At 50.7% G+C, this 23,004-nt stretch overlaps 2 protein-coding genes across 4 annotated transcripts; both read left to right on the top strand.

Annotated features, from left to right (window-relative positions):
• Positions 1–902: 902 nt before the first annotated feature.
• Positions 903–5,903, top strand: SLC25A41 (solute carrier family 25 member 41; the record flags this gene model as incomplete). The annotated part of the gene is made up of 7 exons (XM_081136481.1): positions 903–1,115; positions 1,338–1,493; positions 2,030–2,182; positions 2,376–2,483; positions 4,538–4,705; positions 4,784–4,931; positions 5,731–5,903. 7 exons carry the CDS (start codon positions 903–905, stop codon positions 5,901–5,903), a joined length of 1,119 nt encoding a protein of 372 aa, XP_080992607.1.
• Positions 5,904–7,402: 1,499 nt separating this feature from the next.
• KHSRP (KH-type splicing regulatory protein) lies at positions 7,403–18,960 on the top strand. Of its 3 annotated transcripts, XM_081136471.1 has the most exons (20): positions 7,403–7,765; positions 9,402–9,498; positions 10,158–10,196; positions 10,541–10,580; positions 11,390–11,439; positions 11,748–11,819; positions 12,593–12,650; positions 12,894–13,068; positions 13,271–13,369; positions 13,756–13,854; positions 13,984–14,086; positions 14,734–14,834; positions 14,926–15,070; positions 15,151–15,311; positions 15,396–15,505; positions 15,904–15,992; positions 16,088–16,288; positions 16,389–16,466; positions 16,728–16,888; positions 17,904–18,960. In XM_081136471.1, the coding sequence occupies exons 1-20, from the start codon at positions 7,532–7,534 to the stop codon at positions 17,910–17,912; spliced, it is 2,121 nt and encodes a 706-aa protein (XP_080992597.1). In that variant the 5' UTR covers positions 7,403–7,531; the 3' UTR covers positions 17,913–18,960. The 3 variants fall into 3 exon arrangements, with proteins under 3 accessions (XP_080992597.1, XP_080992596.1, XP_080992598.1); XM_081136470.1 differs by having other exon boundaries at positions 16,728–18,960; XM_081136472.1 differs by lacking the exon at positions 17,904–18,960 and having other exon boundaries at positions 7,404–7,765; positions 16,088–16,294; positions 16,394–16,466; positions 16,728–16,873.
• Positions 18,961–23,004: the final 4,044 nt, after the last annotated feature.

Genomic DNA, 23,004 nt, shown 5'->3' with positions numbered 1-23,004 from the left:
CTATCAGGTAGAGTTCATCATTACTTCCAATTTCCAGATGGGGAAACTGAAGCTCAGAGAAGGCAGGCAGGTACTCCCACGTCACACAGCAACAAGTGTACAAGATGAGATTCAAACTCAGGTCTTTCTGACTCCAAACCTATTCCTGTCTTCTTTGGTCACCAACTATGTCTCTCTCCCCCAAGCTCCGGAGCTGTCTCATTCTCTCGCTCTTGTCTCCTGTTGCCATGACAGTAAAGCACAGTGTACTGGTTTCCTGTGGCTGCTGTAACAAATGACACCAAACCCAGTGGCTTAAAACAACACAAATGTGTTATATTGGAGGGCAGAGAAGCTTGACATGGATCTCTCTGGGCTAAAATCAAGCTGTTGGCAGGGCTGGCTCCTTCTGGAGCCTCCAGGGAAGAATCTGTTTTCTGGCATTTTCCAGCTTCTAAAGGTCACCTACATTCCATAGCGGGTGGCTCCTTCCTCCATCCTCAAAGCAAGCAATGGCCTTGAAGCCTTTCTCACATCATATCACTCCAGCACCAACTGTTCTGGCTCCCTCTTCCCTGTTTAAGGACCCATGAGAGTGCATTGAACCCATTTGGTTGATCCAGCATGATCTGTCCATCTCCCCATCGGCTGGTTAGTAACCTAAATTCCATCTGCAAACTTAACCCCACCTTTCTCATGTAACATAACACACTCACAGGTTTAGAGGGATTAGAATGTGGAGCTTTTGGGGGGGAGACCCTCACTCTGCCCACCATATCCAGCTAGGTCACAAGGGACTCTGTGACCTCATTTTTACATGGGACCCAAGTTTACAAGGCAAATTTACAACCTCCCACACGGTTGCTGGTTGTCAAACCTCTTGCCAGGCATCTGAACCTCAATGTCCTGACTCTCTAGCTTCCATGGGAGCCAAACCTGAGGAAGCCCAGAACCCTTGCTCGAGGACCCAGACCCTGTTTAAGAGGGTCAAGGCCTTACTCACCAAAGCTTCACCCCCACCCCTACCCCCATCCCCACCCCCACCTGTCTTCTGGAACCCAGGCTGTACACACGTGTATGGATATGTGTTTGGGCATGTGCGTAAAAACGACCTGGAGCACTTCCCATCACAGCAGGTGAGATACGGGTCACCCAGTATCTCTAGCCAGAACTTCAGGGAGAGAAAGCCCTGCTGTCCACTCCCTCTACATGGTCCACTTCCCTCTAAGCAGGCCTAGAATTTCACCTTGAAGCAGTGAGGACTGGGGTGGGCCTGTCACCAGGAGGGGGGTCTGGGTGTCTGGGGAAGCAGCCCCAGCCTGGCTAAGAATCGGCAGCAAGCTGGGTCTGCCCTGCAGGTGCTCGACACGGGAGAGCAGCTGATGGTGCCCATGGATGTCCTGGAAGTGGATAGTGAGGGAGCCTTGTGGAAGTTTCTGCTCTCTGGAGCCATGGCTGGGGCAGTGTCTCGCACTGGCACGGCCCCTCTGGACCGTGCCAAGGTGTATATGCAGGTGTGTGCGGGGAGGGGCCATGGCGCTGAAGCCATTGAGGTGGGGATGGACAGAAGAGGAGCTGATGAAGTTCAGGGTGGGGGTGGGGGTACAACTGGAAGCAGGTAGGAGGGTGGGGTCGGGACATGGGCTGGAGTGAGAAGGAGGCCGAACGGAGATGGAGTGGGGGTTTGAGTTGGGAATGATGATGGAGCTGATGTGTGTAGGACATGGAGCTGAACTGGGGAAGGAGTTGAGGGAGCGGTACCAGGGACAGGGTTGAGGTTGGGGATCAGGGAATTGGGGATGGGAGTCTTTGGATGGCTTTGAAGACAAAGTAGGACTGGAGAGGAGAGGAAGATGGATAAGATGGAAATGTGTTGGGTTTGGGTCTGCACTGAGTCAGAGAATCTAGGACTAGCCAGGGAAGGAGTTGGAGAAGAAAGGGGAATGGGGTTGTGTAGGTGGGGACAGGATGGGCTTGAATTCCAAGATAGGATGGAGGTGAAGATAGGGTGGGGGACTTCTCACAGGTCCCGGGGCCTCCCTACCCCCAGGTCTACTCCTCCAAGACGAACTTCATGAATCTGCTGGGGGGGCTACGGAGCATGGTCCAAGAGGGGGGCCTCCGCTCCCTGTGGCGGGGCAATGGCATCAACATACTCAAGATCGCCCCTGAGTACGCCATCAAATTCTCCGTCTTTGAACAGGTGGGGGATGGTCTGCTTTCCCAAGTCCTCCCCTCAAGTCCTCCCCTCTCCTATACCCCCCCCCCATCAAAGCTCAGATCATTATCCAAGACAGACAGACGTTCACCCTCCAGGTCCCAGACCTCTCCCTCAGCATGGGTTTCAGATAGGAAGGTGGTCAGTCATTTGCTGTTGCTCCTCTCTCCTGTCCCAGTGTAAGAATTACTTCTGTGGAGTGCATGGGTTCCCGCCCTTTCAGGAGCGTCTCCTTGCTGGCTCCCTGGCTGTGGCCACCTCCCAGACCCTCATCAACCCCATGGAGGTAAGAGAATAGCTGACCCATAGAAAACGAAAATTAGTTGCCAGCTGCTATTGTTTCCCCCTCCCCTGTCCCTCTCTTCTTTTCCTTCTTTTTCTCCATGTAAGATATGTATCAGACTTTTATTCCAGATGGCTACCCAGTTACCTCAACACTATTTACTGAATGAGTCCCATCTTTTCTTACCCAGTGATCAGAAACGCCGCCTTGTAATTTACAAAATTCCTGTATATATTTGGGTTTATTTCTGGCCTTTCTCTTCTTGTTGTTCTGGTGTCTGTTCACGCACTACTATCTTTTAATTTTTTAAATGAATAGACTTTATTTTGTAGAGCAATTTTAGGTTGACAGAAAACTTGAGCAGAAAGTACAAAGAATTCTCATATACTTCTCCTCACGTATACAAAGTTTCTACTCTTATTCACATCTTGCATTTGGGTGGGACATTTGTTACAATCGATGAGCCAATATGGATACATTATTTTTAACTAAACTCTATAGTTGACATTAGGGTTTATTCTTGGTGGTGTACATTCTATGGGTTTCACAAACATATATAATGACCTGTGTCCACCATTACGGCATCATACAGAATCGTTCCACTGCCCTAAAAAGCTACTCTACCTATTTACCCCACCTCCTGCCCCCGGAATCCCTGGCAAGCACTGATCCTTTTACTGTGTATATAGTTCTGCCTCAGTCTTTAATTTCTGAGGTGTGGTATTATGTTTTATCATTCCCCATCCTTCTCTCCTTTATTACTTTTTCAGGCTATTATTCTCTGTTGATTTTTTTCTAGATAAAATTTAGATGCAACTTGTTCGGTTCAAAAGACAAAATCATCTATTGGTTTTTGTTTTTAACTGGGATGGTGTTCAATTCATAAATGGGCTAGAGACTGCTGCCATTTATATGATGTTGAATCTACGTATCCAGGAACATTTGTTCAAGTCTCCTTTTAAGTTCTTTAATGGTCTTTCACAATTTTTTAATATAATTCTTGCCCTCATCTGATTTTCTTCCAAAGTATATTCGTTTTCATTGGCTGTGTAACAAATTACCACAGACTCAATTAGGTTAAAATGATAGATATATTTTTTTAATCTCATTGTTTCTGTGAGTCACGTCTGGGCACTGGCTAGTTAGGTCATCTGTGCAGGGTTTCATCAGGTGGAAATCAAGGAGTCAGCTGGGCTACCTACCAGTGAACCCATCTGCCAAGATTCCTGGTTATTGGCAGGATACAGTTGCTTATGGTTGTAGGACTGATGTTCTCAGCTCCTAGAAGTCAACCAGTCACTCTTCCTGCCTTGTGGTCCTTGCCACAAGTTTGCTCGTTTCAGACCAACAGAGAGTGTCTCTGATGCTTCGTCTTTCTACTTCTGTCTCTGGCAATAGACCTCTTTTAAAAGGCTTGCATGATTAGGTCAGGCCCACGCAGGACAATTTCTCCTGATTCACTTAAAGTCAACTGCTTAGGGGCCTTTATTACATCTGCAAAATCCTGTCACCTTTGTCGTTATCATGAAACCTGATCAGGGGAGTGACATTCCATCATGTTCACAGGTCTAGCCCATATACAAGGAGAGGAGTTGTATCAGGGGAGGCATGAATCTTGGGGATCACCTTAGAATTTTGCCTACCACACCTGGTGGTCTGTCTTTTGTGCAACTGTAGAGTTGCCAATATTTTGATATTGAGGCATTTCATAAAAATTCCTATTTCTGGCTCTTTCAGAAAGTTGGCAGATCTGGCCACCTGGAGCCTGAACTCCCATGGTGCTACATTTGGCTGGTCCTAAGTGGAAGCTGCCACATACCCCACTTGGCTCATATCACTTCCCTTCCCCTCTAGGCTTCTGTCAGCACTTGAACTTCTAAACCCAGGGTTGAGAGCACACACAAGCCAAGGGGATGGGACAGGGAGCTCTGGGTTTGAGATCCAGCTTTGCACATTCCTAAGCAATTTCCGCATTTGTAGATGGGGACAATGGCCACTGCTGAGAGTCATTGAAAGGATTAAATCAAATAAGCTGCCTCACTCCTCCCCCTCCCCAGGTGCTGAAGACACGGCTGACCCTGCGCCGAACAGGCCAATACAAGGGGCTGCTGGACTGTGCCAGGCAGATCCTGGAGCAGGAGGGCACCCGCGCCCTTTACCGTGGCTACCTGCCCAACATGCTTGGCATCATCCCTTATGCATGTACTGACCTGGCCGTCTATGAGGTATGGGTCTCTCATAGCAGATGGCAGGGGTGAACCCAGGCCCTAGCAAGCTTTCTTCTGTCCCCCTTTCTCTTGCAGATACTCAGGTGCTTCTGGCTGAAGTCAGGCAGGGACATGGCGGACCCTAGTGGCCTGGTCAATCTGTCTTCAGTGACGCTGTCCACAACCTGTGGTCAGATGGCCAGTTACCCACTGACTTTGGTGCGCACCAGGATGCAGGCTCAAGGTCAGTCTGGCCCTAGTGGCCACTGTGTATGGCCCTCCCCCCTTGCTCCTCCACCAAACCTCTGAACTTTCTTCTATCTCCAAACTCTCCACATCTGATCCTGGCCACCTTCACTGACCCCCAAGCCCACCAAGAATTTACTCACCCCAAAATCTGATCCCAGCACTAAAATTAATACTATAAATCACTAAAATGAACATCCATCTTCCAAATGATTCCCACAAACTCTCCTCAAATGTGACCCAGGCCCCCATACCGACCTCAAGACATATACCCCCCAAATGACCTCCTAACTTCTCCAAATCAGATCCAGCCCTCAATTGACTCCAAAAGTTAAAATGGTTCCTAAATTCACCAAATCTGACCCTTAGATGTGCCAAAACATAACCACTTCCCCTGCAACCCTGGAAACTCCCCAAATGTGTCTCCCTCAAATGGACCCTCAGCCCCTAAACCAATACTCAAACATCCAAATGCTTCCTTAGCCAACCACCTTCACCTTGAAAATGTCCCCAAACTGTTCCTTAGCACCCTCTCCAAAATCTCTAACAGATCTTAGAAGCTCCCTCCCAAATAGGCTCCAATGTTTTCTAAGATGTTCCTGAAAATGAAACCTCAAAATTCCTGCCCAAAATGTTGATCTTGCTCTCCCAAACTGACCAATTTTCTCTGAAAGTCTTCCAAACTCCTTTCCAACTGATTCCCCAAACCCCTGCCCCTGGTTTCACCCCCCCAACATTCCAGCCCCCCAGGAGGCCAGCTCATCTCTGAGGCCCTGAGCTTGTCCCTGTCCCCGCAGACACTGTGGAGGGTTCAAACCCCACCATGCGTGGAGTCTTTCGGCGGATCCTGGCCCAGCAGGGCTGGCCGGGGCTATACCGAGGTATGACCCCCACGTTACTGAAGGTGCTGCCAGCAGGTGGCATCAGCTACGTGGTGTACGAAGCCATGAAGAAGACCTTGGGCGTATAGGCAATGAGCTAAGCCGCACACCCTGGGCAGAAATGAGCAGGAGGCTCCAGTGTCCCCTGGCCCCAAAGGGCCCTATAGGCTCAGGCCCCAGGGAACTTTTTTTCAGGAAAAGCAGGCTGGGAGCCTGGGTCAGAAGATGCTCTCCAGGATGCAGCCTGAAACTATTATGGACTCCAGTTTGGCTCATAGTGGTCTGTCCTGGTTCCAGGGCAAAATGGTGAACATGAAGTCAAACCAGGAATAAAGTGATGGTTTCTGCTCGACATGTCTGGGATACCTGGGTCCAGAAGGGGAGCTGGGGACCTGGATACTTGGGTCCGAGAGAGGACCTGAGTATCTATCTGCACTCCCTGGGTCACCAGGGGGAGAGGGGGGCTGGGTACCTTGGGCCCCTCGGTCCTGAATGGGAAGCATAGATGATGCTTCCATCCAGGTAAGAACTTGAGGACCTGGCATTGGATCTTGAAGCTTGGAACCCAGGACCTTATGTGAAGCAGGTGTAGTGTGTGGAATTAGGGTCTGGGATCCCTCAGTCCTGGGAGGGAACCAATGGCCCCAAACCGTTTAGTTCAGGAGGGGAGCTGGTTCATGAGTCCTGGAACAGAAGGGGCTCTAGAGCCCTGGGTGGAGAAAGGAAAAGGGGGTACAGAAGATCCCGGGGCTTCCTCCTGCTCTCAGGCCACTTCAACTACGGAAGCGCCCAATTTCCTAGACCTCAAGCAGGCCACGTGCCTGGCCTATCCAGCCAGGCTCCAGGGGCGCTAACCCTGACATCAGGCCTGAATTCCGGCCGCCGGCCGCCATTGCACACCTAAACTGCCACTCACTCCCACTCCCGCTAATCCTCTCTCGCCCTCTGGTGGCCGGCTCCGCCCCAATGCAGCTGCGATTCCACTGGCTCCCACCAAAACTGGGCACCTTTACTTCATTGCCATTTGTCCGGAGCGGTGTCAGTCACCTAACACTTGCCCCTGTCTCTCAGCCATTGGCTTAGAAGTCAAGGCTAGAAAAGGATTCTGGTTAACATGGAAAGCCAGTCCAACCCCAAGCGCATCACCCAGAACTCGTCAGGGATTGGATTAAATGGACTGCCAATCTTTACAAGAACCGCCTTCCGCGTGCACTCATTAGCTTGCGTTCAAAGAAGCCATTTGCTAGGCTCCTCCTTCCTGTCGCTTTACTCTTCGGAGCGGTCAATCGGTTCTGAAGCCGCCCCGCGATTCTGGAACTCCCACTTCATTGGGCCTCCCGCCTTCTCGGATCGCCTGGAGTAGCCAAGCCAGCGCCGGCAACCAGTTGCTCATTGCCTCCAAGAGCTGTCAGTCACAGCGCCTCCCGCCCATTGCCTTCCGCAGCACTCAGATTGGTCTTTTGGTTACAGAACCCGCGATTGGTGTTCGGGGAGCGGCGGCCGCCTCCTATTGGCCCGATCGTGCCGTCCGTCACGGCGGCGGGAGGGGGCGTTCCTCTCCCCCCCCCCGTCGTCTTCCCAGCCGCTGGGTTCCCAGAGTGCTCCGCGGCCGTGTGGAGCGAGGCCTTGTTCCCGCGTTGAGCCGCCGCCGCTGCTGCCGCCGCCTCCTCCTCCTCCTCAGCTTCAGCCGCCGCGCCAGGCCCGGCCCCGCCGCGCCATGTCGGACTACAGCACGGGAGGACCCCCGCCCGGGCCGCCGCCGACCGCCGGCGGGGGCGGGGGTTCGGGGGGCGCCGGGGGAGGCCCTCCACCGGGCCCGCCAGGCGCTGGGGACCGGGGCGGCGGGGGACCGGGCGGAGGGTCGGCCGGGGGCCCTTCGCAGCCCCCAGGCGGGGGCGGCCCGGGAATTCGCAAGGACGCCTTCGCCGACGCGGTGCAGCGGGCCCGCCAGGTGAGGAGGCCGCGGGCCTGAGGGGCGCGCGCTCTCGGGCGGGGGAGGGGGCGGGGTCACGTGCGCGCGCGCTCAGGGTCGCGAGTGAGGGGGCACCGAGGCCGCGGCGGGGTCACGTGGGGCAGTAGGCTGTGGCCCTGGGCCCCCCCCCCGGCGCCTCGAGTGGGGTCCCCCACGGGTGACCCCCCTGCAGGGGGAACGGACGTCCGGGGATTCCTAAGAGCGGTCCTTAGGTGTACAGGGGCCCCCCGAGTTCGACTTCTCACTTTGGGGATCCCCCTACCCCTCCTTAGGCCGCGCGAAGGCATGCTCTACTGTCCTGGAAGGAAAGAGTCCACTTTCCTGGGATCGGTCTTACTTGGCCCCCACTTCCCCAATCGGGGCACAGAGCTGGTTTCCCCCAACCAAGTCCCGTTTCAGTCTGCTCCTTAGGAAGAAGGGACTCTGGGGGAAACAAGTCCTCTTTAGTATGGAAAGGGGACCCTTTTGCCGCCAGAGTGGCTAAGTACTTTAGTAAAATGGGGAGGGTGGGAATAGGAGTTGGCTCTTTTTGATGCTTCCAGTGCCTTGAAAGCGTTGTCTCTCTCTTTTTGAGAAAGAGGGGAGGGTCCCAACCAGTTTTTTGATTCTTTATGACAACATGGAATTGCCATATGCTGGTGAGACTGACATCCCCAGAGCCTGGAGGGGAGGCCCATAGAATGAGAGGACTTCGCTGCCCTTTCAGGAAGCAGACCTCAGTCCTGGGTAGTTCCAGTGCCTCCAGGGCAGGGTGGGAGGTCCCGTTAGGTAAACACCCTGCTCTGCCCAGTGTGATCTGTGGCTCCCTCACCTCCAGTTGGGATTAGGGTTCTAATGTGCACTTGATCTGCATGCCCACTGAATTGTCTTGTATTGATTGAGAAGCAGCTATAACTGGGGGAGTTCGTTCTGTGTGCTGTCAGTTGGGGTGGGTTAAGGCCCCATCTGGGCAGCCCAAAAGCTTTGGTTCAAAGTGTTAAAAAAAATGAGAGAGGTGAAAAGATAGATACTTAGTTTTTGGTTTGTATTTCTTTGGAAAACTTGTAATAATTCCACAGACAGATTCTGGTGTTAAGTTTGTTGGATAGGGGTTTATTTGAAGTTGCTGTTCATGTGGCTAAATTGTAACATGTGTTCCAAAAGGGTCTTTTGTTTTCCTCAAATGAAGATTTCAGATGCCTTGAAGCAAAAACTTCCCTGAGATTTGTTTTACATATGTAAAGGTTTCTGTGGGTGAGGGAGATAATACTCTGCAGCATCCCAGTTAGAGAACCCAGTTACTTTGTGGAGATGACCTCAGGACCCTCTGTGACACAGCTTCTTCTCTTCCTTTTACCCCTAGATCAAGTTAGTCTGGCCACAAACAATTTAGGACGAAATCCCATTGAGAAAGGAAGTTTTGAAATTCCTGGATAACTCCTGAACTTTGATGCCTTAGATGAAAATTCCTTCTAGAATGTCTTAACCATCAGGCGCTTCCCTAAAGTAGGGGGAACCTGACTCCCAGGCCAAACAGCAAGACGAGAGAGCAGGAGAGATTCTCAGAAGTTGATCTGAGCCCCATGGAGGTTGCTTTTGGGTGCTAATTTTTCTCTGCTTACAACTTCATTTCTAGATTGCAGCCAAAATTGGAGGCGATGCTGCTACAACAGTGAATAACAGCACTCCTGATTTTGGTTTTGGGGGCCAAAAGAGGCAATTGGAAGATGGAGGTAACTACCTGTTAGGGGGAAGGGCTGGGGTGGAGAGTGAGGTGCCTTTGTTTGAATGTGGTTCAGAGGGGCGGGCGCGGGGGGGGGGGGGGGGCTGCGTTCAGTCTTTTAAAACCTCAGCAATCCCAGCTTTGTTCATTCTTTTTGTTGGGCCGCCATCCTGAGGTATCAGGTGGCTGAGAGGAGAGCAGGTTGACTGTGACTGGGTCCAAGTTGTAAGTTCTCAAGATTGTTTCTCCCCTTTTGGTAGGCTGGGGAAATGCTGATACTGTTATTGAGGGCCCACATTAAGTCAGGTTTGGCTGGCCCTGGGGCATGTTGTATTACCCACAGTAGCCAAAATGATCAGTTGGGTAGCCAGCTATTTCTTTCACCCAGAACTCCACCGCCCAAGGCAGGTCTCATCCTGAGCTGGAAGGACTCGGATGCCGTCATCATTGTTCCCCCATTATAAAGGGCTTTTTTTACCCTTAGTGCTGGTGGCAGGATTGGTGAAGTCTGGCCTCACTTAGGAGTTGGTCTCCGGTACTCTCCTGTCTCGGCTCTGATGTTGAGGGGTAGCAGAAGGGATTGTTTGCCAGGATGTGTGGCGCCAGCATCAGATTTAAGGCAGCTGTGGGTGGGTGGGTGCTGCATCTGACATCCTCTTTCTTTCACAGACCAACCGGAGAGCAAGAAACTGGCTTCTCAGGGAGACTGTAAGTCCATTGGGTGATGCAGGCAGAGGGCAGCTTCAGGATCTTAGGAGGTGGTTAGGAGTTGGGAGCTAGGAGTGCCAAGCACCTGTCCTTTATGGAGGCTCTAGGTGTTCATTACCTGGAGTTCATGAACTTTGGGGTTCCCATAGTCCCCAGAAATTGAGGCAGAAATACCTGGTGCCTGTGCTATTGTGAGGAGGGTCCATTGTGCTCTAGTGCTCAGGACGGTTTTGACTGTAATAGTGCTAGTTGTCCCCATGGAGGCAGGAGCACCTGGGCCCAGTGGTAGTCTGGGTTCCAGAGAGGACCCAGGCCGATCTCTCCTTTGGATTTTCTCTCTGCAGCCATCAGTTCTCAACTTGGACCCATCCATCCTCCCCCCAGGTAAGTTGTGATTTGGAGAACAGGTTGTGTCCTTGTCTGTCAGCTGTCTCTGGCCTTTCTTACTGACTTGAGGGAGAATGCTGGGGGCCCTGCATCATCTGGGGCTGGTTCACCAGAGAGGTAGAAGGCACTACCCTCATCCCTGTTCTTGTCTTCAAGGCTGGAGGGAGGAGAGGGTTATGGCACTTCACTGTAATGACAGAATGGTGGTCTCTGCACCCTGGTGCTTCCTTTGTTGGGGAGGGGACACTCCAGAAGCACAGATGTCTGTTTTTCTAGAAAAGGCTGGGGTTTTTAATCCATGCTCTGCAAATGCTTGTTCCCTGGGAGCTGATGGAGCCTGGGGAGGGGGAGGTCTTTCCTACTTTTTTGCACCCCCCCATGACTTCAGTGAATCTGACATAGAAGTCTTTGTGAAGGACCACATTATTATTATTATTATTTTTAATGGGCCAAAAATTTTGTAAAATACAATAAAGTGATTTGCTAGGATAATGAAATAAAGGTGCAAAGTTATTTTCTTTCAAAGTCAGAAGTGTCCAGGTGTGCATTCTGTCTCTGAGTCAGAGACAGCACTGGTCCAGGGGCTGCACTGCCCCAGAACAAGCCTCTCATGGCCCAGGTGGGAGAACTGAGGCTTCAAGAAGTGGAGGGGGCCTCAGCCTCGTGCTGTTAGATTCTGCATAGGTTTATGGGGTCTTGGTTCCATCATAAGAAGCAGGGTCAGAAACCAGAAACGTTGGGGGACCTTTTTTCCGGTGAGACCCTCTGCTTCTTTCCCATTTGAGACATTCATTGTCTCTTTGCAGGACTTCAATGACAGAGGAATACAGGGTCCCAGACGGCATGGTAGGACTGAGTAAGTATGGGTCACTGTGATCTGGGGTGCCCATTATACCCACTGCACCACGCCAGGATAATGTCCTGGAAGCTCCTGCCAGCCCAGAAGCCTTTGGTCTGAAAGAGTCTCTCCTATTCTGCTCTTATCTGTTCTTTCTGGACTGGAAGAACAGTGGAGCTCTCGACATGCCTGTTGCCCCCTTTGAACATTAATATGGCCCTCCACCACCTCATTTACTCAGTGCTGGCTCCTCCCATCAACTCTGCTTTTCTTTCTTTAAAATTCCATTTTAAAATAACTTCTTTTCTTCTCTCTTCTCCACCTAGTCATTGGCAGAGGTGGCGAACAGATTAACAAAATCCAGCAGGATTCAGGCTGCAAAGTCCAGATCTCTCCAGGTATGAGTGAGCCAGATTCCTGCTAGAATGAATGCTGGGCTGGGGCTGAGCTCTTTGCACTTTAGTAATCCCCTCACTTTTAACTTGACTAATAGATATGAAATGTGTTTATTTTATTTATTGAGTGCCTTCTATGTACCAGGCACAGTGTAGTATTTCCACTATACAGCACCTCAAGGTGTAGCTGTCACTTTTGTTTTCTTTCATTTTATAGGTAGGGGGAGGGCTGAAGGGGAAGATCTAGAGTTGAACACAGATAGCCTCGTTCCAGATGTGCTGTGAACCATTATGTTAAGTCGCCACCTAAACAAAACACCTAGTGGAAACCAGATGGGAATATGGGAGGCAGCAAGGCTCATTAGAAAGAAAAACTATGTGGGCCGGCCTGGTTTGAGTCCTAATTCTGCCTGCTTCTCTGTAGTAGTCTGCTTTTGGGGGGTTTCTGAGGCCTTTCTCTAGCAGAGTGGAGTTTGTTGACTAGAGGCTGTGCATGTGATTGTTAGTGGCAGCGGGAGTGGCCCAGGGTTTGGACCTTCCAGTACCTGCCTCTCCTTCTACCTCATCTTTTTCTCTAAAAGTTCTGCCTTCTTTCTTAGACTTTAAGCTTCCTGACCTTGCATAGCATAGTCTCCCAGGTAAATTGATTGGTCAGGCTGCTGAATGGTAGCAGAAATGGCTCGTGATTGTTCTGGAAGTTTCCTTGTCGCCACTAAAGACTTTTCCAGGGTCTGCAGGCCTGGGAAGGCACTGACCCTATCTCTTTTTCTCTCCAGACAGTGGTGGCCTCCCTGAGCGCAGTGTGTCCTTGACAGGAGCCCCAGAATCTGTCCAGTAAGTGCCTGACTGGGCCTGTCATTGTGATGGGAGTGGGCAGAAGTTCTCTTGATTCCATTGAAAGTTGGGAGTGACTCCCATACCACGTCCTTATACCCCCGCCCCAGGGACCATAGTACTCTCTTCCTCGTCATCTGTTAATCGCATGTGTTGGAGTCACCTTTGTTTTTGAGCTGGGGTCTGGGGTTCGCTATGCCAGTACTCTTTCAAGTGACGCCACCCCATTCTTTCCCTTCCTAGGAAAGCAAAGATGATGCTGGATGACATTGTCTCTCGAGGTCGTGGGGGCCCCCCAGGACAGTTCCATGACAACGCCAATGGGGGCCAGAATGGCACAGTGCAGGAGATTATGATCCCCGCAGGGAAGGCTGGCCTGGTCATCGGCAAAGGCGGGGAGACCATTAAACAGCTACAGGTGAGGGAGTGGAGCGGAGGACAGAAGGTTCCTTCCATCCCAAGAAAGTTTCCTTCCTGTGTCTGGTCTGCACACCACTCCCCACCCCCAGCTGCTTTGCCAGTCTTTTATCCTTTTTGATCATGGACCCCGGCCCCAAGTGCACTAGTCCCAAGAAAGTTGTTTGAACGTCCTGCACTGACAGTCGACATTGGTTTTAAAGGAACGAGCTGGAGTAAAGATGATTTTAATTCAAGATGGTTCCCAGAATACAAATGTTGACAAGCCTCTTCGGATCATTGGGGATCCTTACAAAGTGCAGGTGAGTGCTCCCTGCTGGTGGTGGTGGTGGTGGTGGTGGGTTCCAGAGAAGTGAAAGAGAGCTGGTGGGCTGTCTGGAGATTTGAATGAAAGTGGAGAGGTTTTTAAAAGCACTGACTTTGAAGTCAGCCCAGTGTTCATGTTGTTGTATTGAACTCTCCCTCCCAGTGGTTTGTACATGAGCAAGTGGCCTAATTCTGATCCTCCATTTTCTCATCTGGAAAATGGAGGTGTTGGCCGTGCCTGCCTCTCAGGGTAGCAGATACAGAGTTTAGCACCTGCGTGTCAGTCCTTAGCTTAGGCCTGTGATCTCTCGGTTTATGGGAGGCTGGGGGTACAGTGGGGCAGCAGGGCTTGCCATGTGTAACATGCCCTGTGTCTTTATAGCAAGCCTGTGAGATGGTGATGGACATCCTCCGGGAGCGTGACCAGGGTGGCTTTGGGGACCGGAATGAGTATGGATCCCGGATTGGTGGGGGCATTGATGTGAGTACAGGCCTCCCCCAGAAATGGAGGGCCATGGGGTTGGGGTGAGGGGCTCATATCCAGTAGGCAGTAAAGGCAGCAGAGCTGCAGGAACAGAACTTGGCTGACCCTCTTACCTCCCTCCCTCAGGTGCCAGTGCCTAGGCATTCTGTTGGTGTGGTCATTGGCCGGAGCGGAGAGATGATCAAGAAGATCCAGAATGATGCTGGTGTGCGGATCCAGTTTAAACAAGGTCAGGACCGAGTCGTGTGGATGTGTAGGCCAGTGCTATTCTCTTAAGATCACTCTAAGTGTCCACTGTAGGCAGCTTGGCACCATGGTTAGCCTGCTGAGCCTTTTCGTGGTGCCTCTTTATGCCTGAATCTTGTCTGTCTCCTCGGTGAGACAGCCCCGTGAGAGAGCTGATCATGGCAGACTTTTCGTTTTCCTCTCCTATCAAACCTACCTCATCCTTCTCCCACCAGTGGCCCATCTCAGCGAGGCAGCCTGGATAACTTGGGTACCCTGGGCTGGATCAGATCACTGCCTCAACTCTGGGCTTCTGCCAAGCCTGTGAGAGTCTGTGGGGAGGAGGGACCCCTCTGCTGATTTTCAGAGATTTGTTCTTAGTTCTATAAAATGCATGTTAGTTCTGGGGGTTCCAACTGCAGAAAGAAGCCTCAGCCGCCTCCCTGCCAAGCTGGTCGGTTTTCTTCTCTGGGGACGTGGGGCCTGCCTGCCTCCTTCCTCACTCCTGAGTACGTGGAGTGTGGCAAGCGGCACTGAGTCTGAGATGTCTCAGACACCTAGCTTGGCACATTGCTGCCCTGAGGAGGCAGTGGTTTGGAGTTGTGCTTCTCTTTTAAATCCATGTCTCCGCTCTCTGGGTGCTGGCCTCAGATGATGGGACAGGTCCCGAGAAGATAGCTCACATAATGGGGCCCCCAGACCGATGCGAGCATGCAGCGCGGATTATCAATGATCTCCTCCAGAGCCTTAGGGTAGGTGGCATGGGGTAGGTGAGGAGCTTATGGGGGCAGGGGATGGGCCTGGCTTCCTGCATTCATTCTCCATTTCCTCCTTGTCTCGTAGAGTGGTCCCCCAGGCCCTCCAGGGGGTCCTGGCATGCCCCCAGGGGGCCGTGGCCGAGGAAGGGGCCAGGGCAACTGGGGCCCACCTGGTGGGGAGATGACCTTTTCCATCCCCACTCACAAGTGTGGGCTAGTCATCGGCCGAGGTGAGTAGCCCTCTCCCTGCCCCTTGTCCTTCACCCACTCTTTCTTCCTATCCTCCATTCACTGCCTGTGTCCCCTGCAGGTGGTGAGAACGTGAAAGCCATAAACCAGCAGACAGGCGCCTTTGTAGAGATCTCCCGGCAACTTCCGCCCAACGGGGACCCCAACTTCAAACTGTTTATTATCCGGGGCTCACCCCAGCAGATTGACCACGCCAAGCAGCTCATTGAAGAAAAGATCGAGGTGGGCTCATGGAGGGCTCTGGGGGCCTAGGCCTGGCTCCTGGCTCCTACCCACTGACCTTGTCACACATTCTCCTTTTTCCAGGGTCCCCTCTGCCCAGTTGGACCAGGCCCAGGGGGACCAGGCCCTGCTGGCCCCATGGGGCCCTTTAATCCCGGGCCCTTCAATCAGGGGCCACCAGGGGCTCCCCCTCAGTGAGTATTCCTCTCATCTGCCTGGGCTTTGGGGCTTTGGGACATAGATGGGGGTCAGAATGCTGGCAAGAAGACTAATAGGCCCTGTTTCCATTTCCATTTACTACCAAGAGGTCCATCCTCATCTTTAAGAAACAGTGATTATTCGGTCCCCAAACATGATTCATTTCAGCTCTATTTCAGACACCATCTCTTACACGATGCTATAGGTGTTGACCTTGGCCTCCACCCCATATGTAAATTCATGCATGTTGATTTTGGGGGTCTTTGTTTCACAGGCTGGTTCTCATGCATTGTTAGTTGCCTCACATCTTTCCCTGGGCCTCCTTACTACTAGTCATCCCTGCCCCTGCAGAGGAGCAGCCCCCACTCATGTGTTCTCCATCTTTCTCCTGCAGTGCTGGGGGCCCCCCTCCTCACCAGTACCCACCCCAGGGCTGGGGCAATACCTACCCCCAGTGGCAACCACCTGCTCCTCATGACCCAAGTAAGTAAGGCACCCATTTGAGGGGCAGCACAGGGTCTGGGCACAGGACTGGCTTTCCCTGTCACCCCTCAGCCTGCATTGCCCTCCTCTTGCAGATAAAGCCGCCGCGGCCGCTGCAGACCCTAATGCAGCCTGGGCCGCCTACTACTCACACTACTACCAGCAGCCCCCAGGCCCTGTGCCCGGCCCCGCACCTGCACCCGCAGCCCCACCTGCCCAGGGCGAGCCCCCTCAGCCCCCACCTGCTGGCCAGTCAGATTACACTAAGGCCTGGGAAGAGTATTACAAAAAAATCGGTGAGTGTGTGGGCTGCTGCTGGGTTCATCAGTCAGAGGGGCAGAGGAGGGCAGCTGTGTCCCCTTGCTGTCCTCTGACCTTGGTGCCCGCTTCCTGCAGGCCAGCAGCCCCAGCAACCTGGAGCTCCCCCACAACAGGACTACACGAAGGCCTGGGAGGAGTACTACAAGAAGCAGGGTGAGTTGTACAAAAAAATAGTCGCGGAGGTATAAGTACAGCATAGGGAACCTAGTCAGTACGATTTTTGTATGGTGGTCATGTCCTAAGGAATTTCAGTGGCAAATCACTGTTGTACACCTGAAACTAATACAATATTGTATGTCAGTTGTACTTCAACATAATTCTTTTTAAAAAGCAGGCTGAGCTAATGGGGCCTGAGGCAAGGCAGGGGCCAGGCCTACTCTTGGCTAGCCACACTCACCCTCTCCTCCCCAACAGCTCAAGTGGCCACTGGAGGAGGTCCAGGAGCGCCGCCAGGCTCCCAGCCAGACTATAGCGCCGCCTGGGCTGAATACTACCGACAGCAAGCCGCTTACTACGGACAGACCCCAGGTCCTGGCGGCCCCCAGCCTCCACCCACACAGCAGGGACAGCAGCAGGCAAGTGGGAATTGCCACCCTCCTCCTCCTCCTTTTTCCTTCCAACCCCCAGCCACCGTCCATCCTGCCTTAGTGGGTAGCGCCGGAAATCCCTTCCCCTGCGGGGTGTGTCCTTGATGCCTGCAGCGGGGGCCGTGTGGCTGGAGGTCTCCGGGAGTCCCCATGAGCCAGGGGAAGTGTGCGCTGGGTCCAGAGGTTAAAGAAGAGGCCTCCCTCCGCCGGCTCGCTTGTTCCTGTGTAATGCTGTCGTGATGCTGGGGGAGAGTGCGAGACAGATAAAAGGTGGAACTGTTGAACTGGTGGGTAGTCCTGGGGGTGGGGGCAGCCCGGCCACTGCAACTTTGGTCACCATCCTGGCTGCTAACTCAAAATCTGGCCACTTGGGAAAAAAATGGATATTTTTTCCCCTCTCTGCATTACTTTTTTGGCTTTTGTTCTTTTGTTTTTAAACCCACGATCTTCTCCCTGACGGTGTCCAAGTGACTGTGCAGGCAGCCCCAGCCTGGGGTGGCCCCGGCTCCAGCAGGGATGCAGGGAGCCTGCAAAGGGGACCGGCCCCGGAGCATCTGCTCCGCCTGGGCTCGGCCTCTGCTCTCACGCCCATGTCTGTGTCCCGGTCTTGTCTGTGAAGTGGGCATGATGATCGCTGCCACCTTCCAACCTACCTCACAGGGGTGTTGTGGGGACACCGTGATCTCTGAGATTGTTCATGTTCTGATGCGCCGGGAGCCACCGCCTTCTCCCCTGCAGACCCTGACTTCGCTTCTCTTTCTTCTGCGGCCCCTGCTTCTCTCCTTCTTGCCTTTGTGTCACTCTTTCCTCCTCCTCCATCATCAAGGAGCCAGTCTGACTTCAGCCGAGTCCCCAGAGCACTTGACTAGACAGTTACAGGCACATCCTGCTAGCCACTGGCTTGGGAGAGGGGCTTCCTGGCCCCCTCCTTACTATCCCCGTCTCCCGCCCCTGCCTCCCCCCTCCCTGTAGTGACCAATTCCTATCTCTTCCCTCTCCGCAGGCTCAATGAATCGAATGAATGTGAACTTCTTCATCTGTGAAAATTCTTTTATTATTGTTTTGTTTGGGGGCTTAGTTTTTGGTTTTTGGTTTTGTTTTTTTTTTCCATTTGTTAGGCGAGAGAGTGATGGCTGCTATGGGAGGTGTGGGGCAGCCCTCTCTATGAGTGGCTTGGAGGTTAGTGCCCGGCTCTCACTCTCTCGCTCGTTCTGTCTCACATCCTTTTTTTCTTTCAAAATTGGGATCCTTCATGTTGAGCCAGCCATAGAAGATAGCGAGAATTAAATCTCTGCCAAATTTTTTTCTAATAAAAAACACAAAAAGTGAAACAAAACCTATAAAATTAAATAGATATATATATATAAATCTCTATATCCCACCCCCAGCCTTCCTAAAACTGCTTCTTTCAAGGGAAAGCAATTTATTTTCTCCCTAACACCCGTGGCCCTCTTCCTGTTTTTAAAATAAACTTTTGAAAAGGAAAAAAAGACACTCTTGCTATTTCTTTTTTTTAGTTAGAGTTGGAACATTCCTTGGACCAGGTGTTGATATTGCAGGGAAACCCGCCCCCCCCCCCCCACACACACACACCCTGCCCCGCATCAGTCGACCCCCCTTAGCCTCTCTGCTCCTCTCGCTCCTCCCTCTTCCCTAGCTCGCTTCTCGCAGCCCCTTCCCTTCTGCCTCTCCTCTCCCAGGACTGGTCTGTCACGTTTCATCTGTTCAAGAGGACATTGAAACTGAAAACAAATTGAGAACAAAAAAAAAAATTGTATGGCAGTTTTTACTTTTTATCGCTCGTTTTTAACTTCACAAATAAATGATAACAAAACCTCCCCATGTCTGCTGGGTGCCGTCTCTCTCTCTCTTTCTCTCTCTCTCTCTCTCTCTCTCTCTCTGTGTCCCCCACCTGCCCCCGTAGAGTTTTGAAGCAGATGTTTGTTCTTTATAGATGTTGTAAAGCCTGATAAGGGTGATTGGAAATTATAAGCTTTGTGTTGTGTTTTTTCTTTGTTTTTTCTCTTTTTTAAGAAAACAAATATAAAATAGTTTCAGCAGGCACGTTGTACTTTCCTATAACTTTTCTTCTCCCCACCCCACCCCCTTTTTTTTTTTTTTTGGTTAAATAAAGTGCTTTTTGTCTAAAACTGTGTGCTGGCCGCAGTTGTGTTTGTAGAGGAACAAGGCTTGGCTGATGAGAGTGGGGTATAAACCCCACTGCCCTCTGAATTTGCTTTGGGGGAGAGAAGCAGGCCATACCCCTGTGGTGCAGTCTATCCTCATCCTGTTCTTCCTCTGGGAACTTGGGGAGCAAAGCACCCAGTATGATCCCCAGGGACAAGTGTTACCATGGATGCAGCCTGCCACCACAGCAAACCCATGGCCCTGCCTCACTGGAGTCAGCCTAGCCTTGCTACATGCTCTCTCATTAGAAAGTCCTGAGGTGAAAACCTAGTCTGTCCATGGAAATAGCACCAGTTCCAGTGCTTGGTGGCAGGCCATGGCCTTCCAAGGATGAGGACAGGAGATGGAAAAGTGAACTGAGGGGCCACTTGAACTATCTGGCCCAGGGACAGTCGTTTTGAGGCACACTAGCAGGAGTGTTCCATTTGGATTTACTGTTGAATACTAACACTGGACATCAGGTTTCACATTCATGCCCTGGCTAGTTTGGCTCGGTGGTTAGCATCGGCCTGCACACTTAGGGTTGTGGGTTTGATTTCAAGGGCATGTACCTTGGTTGCAGGTTGAGGAGGCAACCAGTCGATCAGTCTCTTGCATCGATGGATGTTGCTCTTTCCCCATCCTCCCTTCCATTTTGTAAAGATCAATGGAGAGAATATCCTTGGGTGAAGGTTAAAAAAAATCAGGTTTCACGTTCAGAATCTAGATGCCTAGGCCCAGAGGCTTAAATGGCAGCACCAAGCAGGAACCAGCAACAGTGCTGCCTCTAGGTGGGGCCATTCACAGACCTGTGACCTTCCACATTTGTTTGGAACCTCTCCCTGTGGGAGCATTCATTGGTGGCCCCCAGGGAGCCCACTTTGTGGCACCATGAGCCAGAAGAGGGATGCTGTTGCTTTGGGGTCACATGGACAGGTTAGGTTAGAATCCTGGGTTCCTCTCACAGACACTACCTAGCAGGCACTGCACACCCTCTGAGCCCTTAGCTGGTTCTGGGGTGAGGGGACAGCCCCCTACCATCTCACTAGACTTTCAATGACAGCAGCACTTAGCAAAAAGTTTTCTGGAAGTTCTGTCAAGATCTAGAGGAGGGGGAGCAAAAGGGGTCAGTTATTAGTCACAGCTGCATTATTGCCCTCCACCCCAACAACAAGAGGAAAACAAGTTCACAGATCTGTTTACTTTTTTTATCATTTTTTATTTATTTTTAACTTAAATATTTATTGATTGGAGAGAAAGGAAGAGAGAGCGACATCAATTTGTTGTTCCACCCACCTATGCATTCATTTGTTGAATGTATGTTCCCTGATTGGGAATTGTCCCCGCAACCTTGGTGTGTGTATCAGGTTGATGCTCTAACCACCTGAGCTACCTGGCCAAGGCAGGCCCTCTTTTTTATTAATTGCCAGTAAAAAGAATCAGGAGGGACAATCCCATGACTAGTGAGGGAAATGGGTCAAGAAGGCTGGGATAAGACAGGATTTCATGTTACGGCTGGCCACACAAGCTGTACAGAGATGCTGTCCCTCCAAGCAGGCCATAAGGAAGGAGGTGTGGGGAACTGCTCACCCACCAGGCCTCCCATCTCATCCTTGGTCACAGCTAGTTCTATAGGCATTGCTGTCGCTCCCTCTAGCCTCATCTCATGTTCCTACTGTCAGTCAGTGATCGGACCATCACCATAGTTCCCTATCTTCATAACAGGAATTGTGTGGGTCACTGAAAATTATCCCTCTTTTCCACCTTAAAAATTTATATGGCTTTGAATTGAGCTGTGGTTAGCTAGTTGTCATAATCTCATGTTTTGTAGATATGTTCTAAAAATGTATTTAATTTTTCAGTTTTGGAGCCACCTATACATTAAAAGTCATAGCTGGGAGGCCGTAGCCTGCACCCATACTACTTAATGGAAGAAATGGAATTCCTCAATGTACATGGATCGGCTGAGGCCTGGAGAGACTTGAGGCCACAGCATGGATCCTGTGCTGTTTAAGCTAGATCTGCATTCTGGAGACCAGGGAGACGTTTAGAAGTAGGTTCTGCTGGTAGAAGGTCAAGAGGAGCTCACACAGAATGCGGTGCATCTCTGGGTGCTGGCGGATGGCCGACTCTCAGTCATCTGCCCGTTGCTCCACCTTTTTATTTTAGTTTCAAGTTTTTGTCCTACATGTTTATTTTTTGGATAAGTAGGACATTGGCCGAGCTCCTAAACCAAACAACACTAACAGGAAAAAATGAAGTGTTCCTCAACATCCCCAGCCACCCAGCTTCACTCTGGAGGCAACCAAGTACTCTGTTTTTTGTGTCTCTTTATATAGCTATTTTAGGCATATAGTGTGTAAGCGAATCCAGTTCTGATACTCTTTTTCCTCTTTTTCATTTTTAATATAAATGGTGAAGACACTGATTTGCCCTTTTATTTATTCTACATAGCTACAGATGATTCCATATTGACACATGAGAATACTAATTCTTTTTAATCGCTGTGTAGTATTCTGTGTGGATGTACGATAAGTTATTTAACTAGTCTTTGTTGATGGATATTTAGATTGAAATATTCCTTTTAAGATAGGATTTAAGTAGTCTTCACTTGCCTTCCTCTTGCCCACAGACTTTTTCAATATATTTTTATTGATTTCAGAGAGAGGAAGGGAGAGGGAGAGAGAGACAGAGAGAGAGGAGAGAGAGAGAGAAACGTCAATGAGTCATTGATCACTGCCTCCTGCACGCCCCATGCTGGGGATCGAGGCCACAACCAGGCCATGTGCTCTGACCAGGAATCGAAACTTGGTCTCCTGGATCATAGGTCGATGCTCAACTGCTGAGCCACACTGGCTGGGTGCCCACACACTTTCACTGAAAAGATACAAGAGTACCTAGCCCACTACTGCCCACACCTTTGGTCTACCCACTTTGATGGCCCCACTCAGGGAGACCTTTCTGAATCACAATGGCCTCCCACCAGAAGGAAGCTCCACCTCTTCCTAGTTTTTCCAGAATTTGCTTGTAAAACAGAATCCAAAAGTACATTTAAAATAATTAAAACCAAGTAGGATTCATTCCGAAAAGCAAGGATGGTTCAATACAATTTATTGTAATTACATCTTAAGAAAAACTCATCTTTATCCTCGTAAATACAGAAAAAGCAGTTGACAAAATTCAGCATGCATTCTGGATTTAAAAAACAATGATAGGGAGTAGGGGCGCACTCACCCCTTTTCTTTCCCCCTCTTCCCCCAAGGCACTTTACCTTTGCTTTTGTCTCTCCTAAGCTCCAAGGGCCTTTCTTTTGCTTCTGTAACTTGTTTACTTAGACTACACAGCCCAGCTGGCTCGCTTTTACTACCTCTGTAACTTTTTAAACTTTCTCTTAGATTTTGAAAAATAGCCCTAGCCAGTTTTGCTCAGTGGTTAGAGCACCCTGGGTTCGATTCTGGACAGGGCCACATACCTAAATTGAAGGCTTGATCCCTGGCCCCAGTCAGGGCACATGCAGGAGGCAACCAATCGATGTGTCTCTCTCATATTGATGTTTCTCTCCCTCTCCCACTCTCTCTGAAAAGCAATAAATTATCCTCAGGTGAGGATTAAAAACACACAACATAAACTAATAAAGCCACCATCATTAAAACAGCAGTGCACAAGGGGACAAACCCACCCCTAAGACAGAATGAAAAGTTTAGAAATAGATATGTGTGATATGGAAAGTTGGTATATGGCTAGAGTGACATCTCAACTCAATGGAAAAAGGACAGACTTTAATTAAATGATATTGGGACAACTGGATTGCAATCTGGAAAAAGTACAAATTGAATCCTCACTTCATCCCAAAAACTAGGATAAGTTCCAAATGGACCAGAAATATAAATGTAAGAAATAAGATCACATAAGTACTAAAACCATAAAAGAATTCCCAT

Source organism: Miniopterus schreibersii (genome assembly GCF_964146895.1).
Source record: "Miniopterus schreibersii genome assembly, chromosome: 4".
Lineage (NCBI taxonomy): Eukaryota > Metazoa > Chordata > Mammalia > Chiroptera > Miniopteridae > Miniopterus > Miniopterus schreibersii.
The sequence above is the reverse complement of the archived record's forward strand: the minus strand, read 5'-3'. Positions and strand labels throughout refer to the sequence as shown.

Bases quoted from the DNA above. Each gene is read 5' to 3' on its own strand.
- KHSRP (XM_081136470.1), top strand. From the start codon at position 7,532: ATGTCGGACTACAGCACGGGAGGACCCCCGCCCGGGCCGCCGCCGACC. The intron at 10,197-10,540 runs GTAAGTCCATTG...TTCTCTCTGCAG, and splicing joins ACTGGCTTCTCAGGGAGACT to CCATCAGTTCTCAACTTGGA. The intron at 16,289-16,388 runs GTGAGTGTGTGG...CGCTTCCTGCAG, and splicing joins AGAGTATTACAAAAAAATCG to GCCAGCAGCCCCAGCAACCT.